Source organism: Tribolium castaneum, chromosome 9 (genome assembly GCF_031307605.1).
Source record: "Tribolium castaneum strain GA2 chromosome 9, icTriCast1.1, whole genome shotgun sequence".
Taxonomy (NCBI): domain Eukaryota; kingdom Metazoa; phylum Arthropoda; class Insecta; order Coleoptera; family Tenebrionidae; genus Tribolium; species Tribolium castaneum.
The window spans coordinates 6,583,759-6,597,725 of record NC_087402.1 but is presented as its reverse complement, the minus strand read 5'-3'; the positions used below and the strand labels follow the sequence as shown (position 1 = coordinate 6,597,725).

Here is a 13,967-nt window from a genome sequence, read left to right as displayed (position 1 = left end):
GCCTCGTGACGTCATCAAGCTAACGATTACCGAGCCAGTCGAGTGTCTCTCCCCTGGCCCCGTTACCGTTGTCGTTGCGTTGATCGTCGGGTTCAGTTAGTTCTAGCGCAGCAGCAGTGTTTGGATGTGCTCAGAGTGTGTCCGCGACTATGTCGTAGTGTCCGTAGTGACAGTAGTTTGTTCCGCAAAAAGCAGTGACGGAAATAATCATTAGATGGTGAAGATGTCGGTCATGCAGATGCAGCAGGCGAAACGTCAGCATTGCTACTTGTGCGACCTGCCCAGGATGCCGTGGGCCATGGTCCATGACTTCTCCGAGCCCGTCTGTCGAGGGTGCGTCAACTACGAAGGCGCCGACAGGATCGAGATCGTCCTGGAGACGGCACGGCAGATGAAACGAGCCCATGGCTTCCAAGAGCAGCGCTCAGCTTCGCATAAGAGCCACCGGACGGCCGCCTCCAGCCATGAGCACCAGAACGGCGAAGTGGTGGCGACGTCCAGCCGACAACAACCCGCCACGCACCATTCGGGAACGTACAGCTTGCACCATCCGCGTTCCGGGATGTTGGCGGACTACCAAGCCCAGCAGCAGCCGCTGCCGCCCCGCGGAACGGCCATACCCAGACCGCAACAGATGGAGACCACACAGGAGCCTGAGGCGTTAGTTGCACGACCTACGGTCAGGCTGCCCACAGCCACGCACTTGGCCCATCACCAACTCCAGAGTCATCACCATTCGGCCAATGGCAGGCCCGGATTGCCGCAGCAGGGCTTGAAACGGGGCTTGTCCGCCGCTGATGATGATGATCATCACGGCTTGCATCACGCCAACGGCGATATGAATGGAGCTAAGAGGATGATGTCGGTGGAGGAGCACAGCAATGCGGTTCGACCTCCGCTGACTAGAGGCGAATCACTTCCGGCGGTTTCGCTGGCGCAACCGTTCGTCGTTTCGACGGAGAGGACCTTCAAGCAGGAGAAACATCCTCTCAGGACGGCTTCGTTCGACACCGCCACCGCCTTCAAACCCAATGGTGAGGATCAATCTATTATGAGGTGGTTAACTCCTTCCAAAAAGGAGACTCGCGTGACGTCACGCTATTCTGTACACGTAACGATGACGCTACACATCAACATAAATCGGCCGCTTTTCGAAAACAAACCTGGGGAAGCGTTTGACATTCAAAACGTTGGGCTTAAAGGGGAACGCGTTCCATCCGTCGTGATCCCGATTCTATGCGTTGCCTACGTAATGTTTATTTTGGAAAGCAGCGCTATAGCTAGCTGCATGTTGACACGTCCGCTCGGTCATAAAAATAAACCGAGCCCCTTTTTCGTCCAGTGATAAGAAAGGTGAACGGCTTCGAATTTCGAAATTCCATTGTGCAAAAGTTTGGCGTCTGTGTGTGTGTGCACACTGCACACGCTTTCACTAGTCGCAGAGTCAACCTTGTGACGTAAAAAAGCAGTCAACGAGCCAAATGGATTACGGATCTTGGGTTGTAGTCGAGAGCTACACGCACAAGACCGGTTGTCGGTCTGTCTCGTACGACCGGTTCTTATACCTGACTACGTCACTACATCGGCTTTCACAAACGAGGCATTCCCAGAAGATAAGATGCTTTTAATGGATGTTTACCTGGCCTAGCTCCGGCTCACTTGGCCCCCTTTTCTCTGTTTACCGTTGCGTTTCTGACACCGATCGGATTTCTTTTTTTACCCTCGGGTGGTACCGGTGGGAACCTCGGCCAAGGCGCTAGATTACCTAGCTCATATGCGTTCCCATTTCCTGGTAGACTGCAGTCCCAGTTACCCTTTCACGGGTAAATGATAACTGGGATGAAGCCATTACTTATAGGAACAATATTAAGTAGAATCCGTTAAATTAAACGCAGCAATAGGCTACAACAGTTAAATTGCAAATTTTTCTCGGTTCGTGTGGTAACTGGACGAGCAACAATATGTGTATGCTTACCTGCGACATGGAAATTTAATAAAATCGATCGGTTTCTCACAATAGAGTTCATTACTGATGCCTACCACACACGACGAGACCTGTTCGATAAATAATAATTGCTGCAAGAACGGCCGTATGGTATAAACCAGTCTAGCGTTCGGAGTGACCTTGGTTAGTTTCCCACGGATCAACCCTCGAGTTGCATCTGTCGATTGCAGAAAAGAAACGAAACCCGTCTTTCGACGTGGGTTTGATTCGTTTGTAATGTTAATTCGCGATAAAGACGTGAATCATGCCTTTGTTTTTGTTAATTAAAATCGGAATAAAACGACGAGTGACATTTCAAATTCATTAGGGGGTGACCTAACCGATTTCAGTTTTATGTCAAATCAATTGCTTTAAATCAGGTCGGACATAATAAAACGTGGGGCTTTTAATTGCTCATTGTTCTTAATAAATAAACTCTGTTATCTCAAATTGGCGTAACAATTGGTGTTTTGTTCATTCTGTCGTTATGTTTTTTTTTATTACTCTTTGTGTGCTTCCCACAAGAAAAATTCTTGCCAAGTTTCGAGTTTCTGAAGTTATTAGATCGGAAAAGACAGGTTTGCATGTCGATAATTAGAATACGATGCATTGCAACACACCTGTTCGCATGTCCATAGTAAATAAAACGAGTTTTAATAATATACTCGTCACGTGATGCGCCTTAATCTTGTTATGTAAATGTAACAGCGCATAGATATTACACGTCCCATCTGTCCCAGGTATATGCGGGTCTATCCACAATAATTAGGTTAAACAGTCCGTTGTCCTTGTGAAAGAAATCCTCTGTTCTTTCACGGACAGATGGTCGCATTTCCTTCCTGGCCATCTGTCTCGTGAGGAAATAGATAATAGTCTTGAAGGAACGGTATCAAACACCTGTACCGTCTGCACGTAGGGGACCTCTCCCTCTGGGTCAAAGGAAACCAGATATCATCGATTTTTTTCCCGATCATCCGGCCCTTTGTTCGATCATCGCACCTGTAAACTGATGGTGTTTTAATTAAGCGCGAAACACGTCTCGCAGGTGCTCTTCCCTTGTTTCCACGTTTCGGGAGTTGTGTAATGTAGGAATCTACGGCAAATGTCGCCCAACTTTTTACGTAACGTTGATAGTAAAGGTCGCGCCATTGTCATTCCAGTACCACCGTTTCGTATCAATTAGTTTTAAATGTCGGAACAAATCGTCGAGGAATTCCGATCACGAAACGGTTTGGCAACGCCGGATCCGGGATTATGGCGGTCGCCGCGGCAACGTCGACGTGTTTCACTCACGTGACCTCGTTTCGTGCGTCTCGTGACGTAAATCGTGACAATTTTAGCGTTCGGCTGTGATCGCTAGCGTTCGTTATAGTCCGACGACTGAGAATGTGACCACCACAAGTTTTTTTTTCAAGCGTTACGTATTTTTAACAGCAGGCAACGGAAATGGCGTCACGCGCGACGTTGCCACGTCGGCCACGTTTCACGTGCATCTTCGGTTTTTGTTTATCACGCATATATCCGAGGAATTTATCGGAGCGTTCCGGAAATTCGACGGCTAATGGAAGGAATTTTTTTCATGGCCGAATTTCGTGTTTATTTCCTTTTCGGTGAATGTTTATCGTGAAATTTTTAATGATAGGCGATTGTTGTTCTATTGCTTTTCCTGTTTTCGAGGTTCTATTTTTGCATTCGCATTTACAAATAATGTAAACTGATTTCAATAGTGCGCTTTAGGTAAAATTGTCGCTGGTGACTCATTGGATGTTTCTTGAATAATAATTGCGCGGAGAAGGTCGATCTAATCGTTAAAAGAATTGTTGTCCTTTGCATACTGTGAATATTCATCAGCTGTAGTACGATTTACACCTACTTGTTTTTAAGCAAAAACTTGTATTTTTTTTAAACTAGAAGGTACTATTCAGACGGTATGCTATTTGTTATAATAAAATATTGATATTTAATTAGAAACCCAGAAAAAGCTCTTTTCATCTCATTTTCGATAAGATATAAAATTGAAGATTTTTACCATTTTTGACCTAAAATTCTCTTATTTCAATAAAGTTTTTGTTAAAAAAATTAATGAGTATTTTTGGTTTTTACGTATCAATTATAATTTTTTTTAATTCGTTCCAGAGAAAGTATGAAACTATGTGTTCTTTGTTGGTTAAACTAGTTCTTTTTTGAGAAAATCATTAAGAATGAATAAAATTTTTGAATTCTTTTATGTTTGCCATTTTTTAATTAGCAGGCCACCATGAAACAAGATCATGCTCAAATTAAATTCAGTTATTTTTCGAAGAAATTTTACCATTTAAACTGAATAAACACTTTTTCTTTTTCAAAACATGAGTACATTACCATTTTTAGAGTTTTGCAAATCGTATTTGGACAATCAAAAAAAGAAACCTTGCCTCCAGTCTGTTCTAGATTGGAAAAAAAGTTTACAAAGCTTAATATCTTAACGTTATTTTTGGACAACTTTTGAAAAGCTGTAAGTTGATTTTTTTGAATTGAATGCCCGAATTTTTATTTTACTATAAGTAGAAGAAAATTTAATTTTGCTACGATCTGTATTAAACATTCCGTATACTTATCACATAAGAAAAGCTCTTAACGTTCTCTTTCAAGTCCAAAAGAATTAAGGAATTTTCAAAAAAGGCCAATGATGCAAATCGAAAAATTTTAAAAAAATCTTAGAAGTGCCGCCACGATGAAAATTTTTATTGATCAGGACCTAACTGTTAATGGTTTTACAAATTTTCAGATAACTGTCATTATTAGAACTATGAATATTTCTTGTGTGGAGTTTAGACGTAGTTATTTTCTGAAGGCAAATAGTTCAAACAAAAACCTCTTGGTTCCATAGTTCATAATTTTTATTCAGTGTGTAAATATTTATTAATTGCAGGATTACTCATTCGTATTTTTGACGCTTTCGTTTGCCGAAAAAACAATGATTAATTAATCGCAAAAATTTTCATTACTACTCGTAAAAAATTCCCTAGTTTATTTAGTCTTGTTTTGTAACTAACGTGTTATCTTCAACACTTTCTAAATATTAAATTTAATTTATTCGGGGTTAACGACCGTTACATTTTGAGAATAAAGATAAAACTACACAATGGAGAGTTTTTTTTTGTTGCCCAAGGATAAAGGGTCTAGGTCAACCAATGTCCTCTGTAAAAAATTAAGTAACATTAGACAACTCGTGGGAAATTACACAATCACGCCATAAACAAATTTCCGCTTAAAACAATAACATGAAGTCACGTTTTCCAACAAAATTAACGATGTTTTCATTTTTAGTCCCCGTTTCAGTGGCGAGTGCTAATGGTTCCAGTTCGGGGTCTCCCTTGAACAACCGCACGGGTTCGCCCCCCGACCCCAACGCTGGTACCACCCAGCAAACCCAGCAATCCGGGGGTACGGGCCAAAGCCCCATGGCGGCCCTTATGTCAGTGGCTGATAATTTACCCCCGGGGAGCCCCCGATCGGCCGGCGGGAGCCCCCCGAGCAGTGCAGCCCCTCGATCGGCCTCGAGAGGGTCGCAACACTCGCCGAATTCGACAGGTAGTGTGTGAAGCCCCCGAGAGGTGTATTAAAAATTTATGAAATTAAGATCTTGTAGGTTCGTCGAGTGGCAGGAGATCGTCGGGCTCTCGCCACGTGTCTTCGACCACGGTCACCTCGACGGAAGCTGGGGGCGTTATGGGGCCTAATGCCGAGTCTATGACCGGAAGTGGCGATAGCGTCGCCCCCACAGCACCGGCCACCACGGCCACTTTGAAGTGCACTCTGTGCCAGGAGAGACTGGAAGACACGCACTTTGTCCAGTGCCCGTCTGTACCTCACCACAAGTTTTGTTTCCCTTGCAGTCGCGAGAGTATCAAGAGACAAGGGGCTGGCTCTGAGGTAATTTTCTCCAATGTCGGCAAATTTGATAGCGGGTTTATTGACCGTCGCAGCGAATAAAGGTCACGTCGCGTTTGCAGTGTGTAAATAACAAGTAATGCGAAAGTAGTTCCGTAATTGGGATTAATAATAATTGTTTTGTTTTTTCATTGTTTCGTGGTATAATCGTTCCGCGAATCGCCAATAAAATATGTAAATAAATAAATAGGAAAGCAGCTGTTGCCATGCTAGAAATTGCGTTTTTGTTGCAGGTGTACTGCCCTAGTGGTGAAAAGTGCCCATTAGCGAACTCGAACGTGCCGTGGGCATTTATGCAAGGCGAAATAGCGACGATACTCGGCGAAGAGTACAAAGTGAAGAAAGAGCGGGAGACTTAATATTGGATGTGCTAAGTACGAAGTACGAGGCTCTCTTTAACTCGACAACAGTCGAGACATGTCTCTTTTACAAAATGAAAGAGATGATTTGTTGAAAAGTTGCTGGCGAAAGTCTGAAGATGGTGGATTAGTAAAAAATACGGTTTGTCGGTTAACGGTTGATTGTTAAATTGAAGCGAAGAAGGCTGTGTCGAATATATTAGTTTTATCTTGGACGAATCGTCCATCTGTCCGTCTTATGATTGTGTACCCACCGAATTAAAAGTAAAAACAAAAAAAAAACATGGCTAACGTCGCCGAAAATGTACATATAAAAGAGTCGGGTAGTGAAAAGATTTCGTTTTGTTTATTTGTTTCAAGTCAATTTCTGCCTAAACTTCTTCTGATTTGTGTATTGGACGTTTTACTTTGTAAATATTGTACATAAAAATCGTGCTAAAATTTGCAAAAAATGTACAAAATATATTATTTAAGTTAGTTTAGTCTTGAAGGAATAAATTTAATACGCACAACTAGCCAGTACGGATTTATACCTTTTGTAACAAACTACTTGTCTAGTTGTTAGTGTGAAATTTATTTATTTGGAGTATGACTACGTTTTATTTTTTCGTTTAAAACTATTCATACTATAAAAGGCCTCTTACTGAAAAGCTGTAAATATTGTATATTCATCAGCTATTTAACGACATGAAAATCGACCAGATTTTAAAAATGCCGTTCTTATTAGTTTAGAAACTTCGTTATTAATGGTACACTTGGGCCATGGCTTTTTTTAATTTATGGAAAGTAACCTAGTCAAAACGTGAAGTGTCTCACACTTCATTTATAGGAACTCAAAACTCGCTGGTATATTGTAAGAACGATAATTAAAGAAAATCCTTGATTAAAATAACATTTAACTTGTATATTTATACCATGTTTAATGTTCAAGGTCTCCTCACATTTGTTTGCTTGTTTAGTGAGAATAGAACAGTTCAAGAAATTTTTTCATTTCCCATCAGTCGCTTTAAATCAGTTTATTCTTCCTAAACAAAGCTTCAAACGAAACGACCACATTGAATTATTGTATAGACCTTGTAAATAAATACTTGTATTACCCTAAAACGACATTGTTAACCCCATTCATTGACAGAAGCAACCGCTCCACTTGGATTTTTCGCAAACGTTACGCAAGGTCTCGCAGCAGGTCGCGAACTTTTCAACGAATTTTTAACACTGTTGTGATTTTTTGCGTAGCGTTGCCACCCCTGAAATATTGTGAGTTTCACGTCCATCAGAAGTGAGGGATTACATTTTTACTTCTTTGGCCCTAAAATAGAGGACTTGTAACATTGAGAGTTTTGAAATTTGTGATAAATGCACAGATATTTGTATTGACAATGTCAATCTTGTACATTTTGTAGTTGTTAATTTGTATAACAACTGACATCTAATTTGTTTGGAAAGCTTGTATAATCTTTGCTGTTAGTGGATGTCAAATAAAATGAGATAATCAATGTCTATGCCTTTTTTATTTACACTTCCTCGACAAACCAACAAAAAACCGTAACGTATGAGATTTTGGACGTTTTTTTTCCACAGGTGTAAACCCTGTGAGACGTTGTGGCGCTCGAAAGCGTCGTTTGCCTCCTCGACCGACCTGGATTCGTGTCCAGGAGCGACGGACATCAACTTCGAAGAGAAACTCCAAGAAGCGAATTTTTTAATCGACAAAGTTAGAAACGCATTGAGAGATATTGGCAAGGGTATCCATAAAGTTCCCGAACACAAAAAGCCCCAGATTCAGCGTCAACCAGTAAAACAAGCTGGACAACTCATACATGTGTTTCCAAAACCTATCGAAGAGAAAAAAACGCCGCCTACAAAAGAAATACAAAAACAAGAACCTACTTTTTCCGAAAGTGTGGTAAAAAAACTAGTAGAAGAAGCAAAAACGAAAGCAATCCGAGAAGAGCGGCAGAAAATTATCAGAGAAGAACCGATTAAAAAAATGATTGCACCAGAACCGAAAAAAAAAGAAAGTATAATTGTTGTCAAACCGCCTACTGAAGTGACAAAAGAGGGGTATAGGAAAACAGGAGTTAGAAAAGACGAGCGTTTCTCGGGTTCTAAACACCAGGTGTTCATACCTAGGCCAACACTGGTTGAAGATCATTTTGAAAAGGATAGTATTCGAACAGATATTTCGCAAAGTATGGAAATTTTGCAGACGAAACTAAATGCGATTTCGGAGGGCTCAGAAACCGACATGGCGTTTAAAACCGAAACCAAGAAACATGAGCCGCAACCTCCAGGTTTGTATTTGAAAATAAACATCATTTTTTTGCTTCTGCAAGTTCTAGTAATTTATTGTTTAATTTAACTTAAAGTTGCCGCATAGTAAAGCATATGGCAATTATAGGTCTTTAATAAATCCGATAATATTTGAGTGTGACAAAACTAAATGAAATTTTAAAAACAGTATATGAAAGCTGATACTTTTCTTCCAGAGTTGACATTTTTTATTTCCAATTAGGTTTTACGAATGAAAAATAAATTGAGTAAAAAAAGACTAAGAAATTCAATTCATCTGTAAAGATGTAATTAAGGATTTTTAGTTTATACACATACCACTTAGCTCGGACACAATTTATACACTTTTTGAGGATCGTTTAGTTCAGCAACTGTCTAATAGGGTCGCCTTATCTTATAACAAATTTGGAAACAAGGGTGAGCCAATGCGACCAAAAAATGGTCATCAATAAAAGCAACCACACATTTATGGAACTATTTGTTAGGAGTTTTAATGTTTAAAATTATAAAAACACTGTGCTTATTATTTTTATTAATAAGATTCATGGTACCTGGATGAGTACGTCTAACAAAAAAATACACAGCAACTATTTGAAAACTATAAAAATAACTGTTTTTTACAGTTAGTTTTTTCTGTTAATTAAATTAAAATAGAATAGATTACCGTTTAAATTTTAAATTTTTCGGATTTAATCATTAGATACTGAATGTCGTAATACCTGTAATGTAGGATTTAGACGAAGCAGCCTATAATTTATTTGAAAACAATACTATCTTTTAAAGTTATAATTTTTTTCTACTACCATACCTTGTAACATGGCAGCAACTATTAGATTGCCTTGAGCCTTACATTTAAAAATAAATTTGACATTTTAATAAAAAATGTAATTTTTTTACTTTAACAGGTCGAATCGTAGAAAAAAGTAGTGTATGTAATTCGTATTTATTGGGTTTTAAGACACTCGTACCCTTTAAACACTCGCCAAGGCTCGTTTCATAAAGTTTCTATTTACGTTGCGTTAACAAATGTCAAATTTTAAATTCTAAATCTATTTGCCTTTCTTGCCTTTTAAATTTTAGTTTTGTGGAAATATAGTAGTTTATTTACAAGTAGAGAAAAAATTGGACGCGGCCCTTAAACTCTACAGTACAGTACCGAGATAAAACGGTTTTTTCTTTAACAGCTAAGAAAATTGAGAGAGCTAGTAGTCCGATAAAGATAAAAGGTCAAAAAAAGCACCTCGACTCTGCATCGGGAGAAACGCCTGATGGGAGTTCAACCAGTGATGTTGGTTGCTTTTTAAGTATCGTAATGGACAGACAATCTCAAATGAGCAGCGTTGGCACTCCTGCAACTCCCAAACCTAAATCTCCGACGCGAAAAATCTCAACTGAGAAAACATCGAAACTATCGATTCATGTAATGCCTCCAGTGCACATTCCTCGAAGTTTAGTAATGCAAAAAACTCTCAATTTGAGTATTAAACCAACAGGAAGTGTTGTTAACCACATGGCTAAAAAACGCGTGAATGTGGGGTATGAGGAAGTTAAAGTACATTTATGTCCAGTTGATTGTAAACTTGAGGATGTCAGTTGTAAGCATTCGCCTGGGACTTCAAGAGAGTTGGTTCCTTGCAGTCGCTCTGTTGAAAAAGGATCGAATATCGTATATAAAGAAATTATGGAACACTTGTGTCCAATTGATTGTGGTCTTATGGATGATGGGTGTCAACATCCTCAGGGTGTTATTACAAGGGAAAGTACCCAAGAAGAGTTACTTTCATCTGGCCACCCTTTACAGGGGATGTATGAACCCAGTTTGTATCGACGAGCGGGACCAAGCAGCCATACGACTTTAACAAAATCGTCTGATATGCTTAAACAAACACCAAGTGGAATATCTAGAAATCCAAGGCCTTCGGGGCTAACAGAAGATGCTTTAATTTTGTTCAGATCGTTTCAAATCTTGGACGAAGTGCCGAAAGGCTCGCAACTTTCGTTGTCGACCATAACGCGTAAAAGGGCCAAAAGTATTTCAGATTCTGAGCGGAGGTACGATAGACCAGAACGACTTCCGGCTTCAGATAAAAGTTTAGATAAGAAAGCCCCAACTTACGAACATGGACGATCTCCATGGGATTTTGGTTTTTATAAAACACGATCAACACAGTGTAGCAAAACTTCGTTATACAATGATATAATGTCTCAGAAACCAAGCGACTCGGACGATATGCCAAAATCTAGTTCTTTTGACCTGTCTGATCGAACGCCAACGTCGCAATTTTCTCCCGGATCGCCAACTTCGCAACGAAGCAGCTTGGAAGAAGAACGTGTTGAAATCTCAGCTCCTTCTGTAGAATCAATCGGTAAACTTAAGAGAACATTGAGATCGACTACAGACCTTTCAGAAAGGAGTGGTTCTAGGAAAAGTCCGCCGCCTATATCTGCAGCTGCTTCGTTGCATCCTTTGGAAGCACCAGTTAAAGACAACCAAAGTAATACCAACGGTCCTGTGTTTAACATGAACGATATTTTGAACTTGCTGAATGAACATCAGGCTCAGGACGCTACCAGTATCAGTCAGTCCATCATAAGTCCAAGTGAGCAAGGCGATTTTAAAACTAAGAAGAGGCCTTTGCCTTCACCAGAACTCAAAAAATCTGATAGTAGTAGTAGCACTAGCAGCAGTGAGCGAAAGAAGAAGAAAGACAGCAAAAAGAACTCTCCCAGTAGTAGTAGCAGTAGCAGTAGCTACTCAAATGCTGGCTCACCACCACGAGTCAGTCCTCCGATCTTGAAAACATCACCAAATCCGTCAAAACGCTCCCGTGAAACCTCAATAGCTCGCAGTAAGGAGAGTTCAGTCCAAACCGTTAAGAGTGTTAAAGAAGGAAACGGAAGTGTTCCGGTGTCGAAAACCGACGTCAATGAGAAGAAAACAAGCGAAGTGATACCACCTTTGGAAAAAGTCCCTGACACTGATAGCGTCAAAGGTAGTGTGAAATCGCAAGGATCCGTAAGAAAAGGGAAAAAAACCGACAGAAACATCCAAGTTTCTTTATCACCCGACGAATCCTCAACAAGCAGTGAGGAAGAACCACTTGAAGATTCCAGCACTGTGGCTTGCTTCATCCGGGGATTAACCGGAACGTCGGAAGAACAGCTGAACAAACTGAAGAGTACCGCCAGTTTCCCGAAGTCAGACCCCAGCACTTGGTCTACAGTAAAACTCCCCACAATGAAAGAATTGCAAGAACTGAACGACCTAGACGAGGAATCGAAGGAAAAAGTTGTGGGATCGCACGAATACACCGATGCTCCCGAAAGTCCGGATAAGCCTGAAAATTTTGTAAACGCGTCCAATGTCTCAACCCTGTCTGACGTTACGAAAATGAAGCGCTTGCAGCACTTCCAGAAGATGGCGCAGAATGCCTTACATCTGGAGAAGAAAAGCCATAAAGACGTGTTCATGAGTCTGGTCCAGCCGAAGGGCGAAGCTGGGGAAGGAGTGGATCGCTCCTTGCGAGCTGGTAGAAATCTGCCGTTTTATCGGCGCGTTTTGGGGCGGATTCTTGAACCGTCGAGGAAGATTCAGACTTCGCAGAGCGATCCTACGCCCAATCCGCTCGATGAATCCATTTCGGAAGGGGAAATTAAGTGCAGGAGTGCGAGTATTGGGGAAATAAGGCCGGTGCGGTATGCGCTTGACAGGAAGAAGCTCAGTAAGGGGGTGATGCGGTATGCGAAGAAGTGTGATGATCTGGGAGATAAGCCGTGGAGAATCGCGAGGCAAAGAACGCAGTATAATCAGTGGGTTTCGTATTATTTGCAAAAGCATCATAATGTGTCGTGTAATGATAGTACTTCTACGTCGCCTGTTAGCAGTAAGAAGTAAATTCGAAGTGTTGTTAAATTTGGTTGTGCAAGAGTTGTGTTAAATATATTTTTCCCACTGCTTTGTGTGTTGTTTATTGACTTTCTTATTACCTCCTTTTTACTTAAAAAAAGTTCCCTACAGCTAGAGTCATTTCATACTGGACTAATCACTATTTATGAATCATTACCTTCCTTATTAATTTTAATCACCCTAAGAAAACGACGCCGTTTCAATAATTTAAAACGTACGTAAAAAGCAAATACTTATGCAATATTTTATTCTAAGACCTATCAAAGTGATCAACTGATCAAACATAAAATATGTAGGTGGACTTGTGGAAATACCCACTGCAAGTTATTACAAAGCAGCAAGAATAAACAAACCAAGTGCTTCTTATTGTATATGCATCAAGTGTTTACAACTTATAAAACAGTAAAAGAAATAAAAAAATAATATAATAAATTAATCATGACCTTGACAGACATTTGCCACAAGTATTAATCTGTATCCTCCTGATTTATACTGATCGCAGAATTTTCTGAACCGAAAAAATATGTGGTACAGCAGAGTAACAAAGTTGTAGAGAAGTCCGACCCCAATTTATATCTTCAACGGTTTGGGTGTAAATTATTAACTTTCCAATACGCTTGTCCGTCTTTGAACCAATTTGGGGCCTAAATGGTTGAAGATAGGACAATGGTCTCGCTGACTTTTTTGTAGGAAATTTAATTGTCTTCAACTTTTTTTCTAACATTTTTCACGCATCTGTAACCGGATTCGCAGCGTTTTGAAAAATAAATGGCAGCGTGCAAATTGGTATAAGTTTGAAATTTTTTTGAATATAGTTTACGATAAATTTATTGCATTATGTTAATTTCTTACTATTGAGAATTTAATGCTCTATCTACCTGTCTTTTTTGTTTGCTTTGTGCAAACCGTTGTGCAAATATAACCATTTTTTTAAATTCATAGCGTTGAAAACTTAGATGGTAATGGAACAGCTGCGCTCTCTGGCGACATTAACGGAACTATGGAGAACGGGAACGTTTAATGTGTACGTCATTTTATATCCTAACGTTTACATATCCGTAGTTTACCGAGTTGGGGAAAAGTATGGAACCAAGCGTTCCAAATTTAAAAAAAATAATAGTTTATTCAAAAATCACTGCGATTTTATTTACTTTTTTACTAAATATAACACTACTTTAAAAACAACGCCATTACATTAGAAGTCAATTTTAAAGCATAATTTTTTTTTCCAAAAATCTCGCCGTAGTAGGATGTTATTAAATTTTTTTTTTGAATACTCGAAAACTAAAGTTAAATTTAAAGCGGAATTTGGAAGCTGAATCACCACCATTTTACTATTTGCATTTTTAAATAAAAAGCAGTGTTTGAAGTAGGTTTTACTCAACAATTTGCCAAAACAATGATGCCATCGGAATGAAACTATTAGGTACTTCCCCATTGTTGGCCAAGACCGGAAATGCAAAATAACTTGGCATTATTGAACCAAAGTTCA

At 39.9% G+C, this 13,967-nt stretch overlaps 2 protein-coding genes across 4 annotated transcripts in view; both read left to right on the top strand.

Moving 5' to 3' along the window:
* Positions 1-12,524, top strand: part of LOC103312701 (uncharacterized) — a 40,391-nt gene extending 27,867 nt beyond the window's left edge. The window contains exons 3-4 of the mRNA XM_008194069.3: positions 7,858-8,570; positions 9,753-12,524. Coding sequence (XP_008192291.2) covers positions 7,858-8,570; positions 9,753-12,463 — 3,424 coding nt within the window. The 3' untranslated portion in view covers positions 12,464-12,524. The remainder of the gene's footprint in view (positions 1-7,857; positions 8,571-9,752) is intronic.
* LOC664517 (interferon regulatory factor 2-binding protein 2) lies at positions 91-7,776 on the top strand. Of its 3 annotated transcripts, none has more exons than XM_008194067.3 (4): positions 91-1,034; positions 5,306-5,557; positions 5,607-5,899; positions 6,151-7,776. In XM_008194067.3, the coding sequence occupies exons 1-4, from the start codon at positions 215-217 to the stop codon at positions 6,274-6,276; spliced, it is 1,491 nt and encodes a 496-aa protein (XP_008192289.1). In that variant the 5' UTR covers positions 91-214; the 3' UTR covers positions 6,277-7,776. The 3 variants fall into 3 exon arrangements, with proteins under 3 accessions (XP_008192289.1, XP_008192288.1, XP_975609.3); XM_008194066.3 differs by having other exon boundaries at positions 92-1,034; positions 5,294-5,557; positions 5,616-5,899; XM_970516.5 differs by having other exon boundaries at positions 93-1,034; positions 5,294-5,557.
* Positions 12,525-13,967: the final 1,443 nt, after the last annotated feature.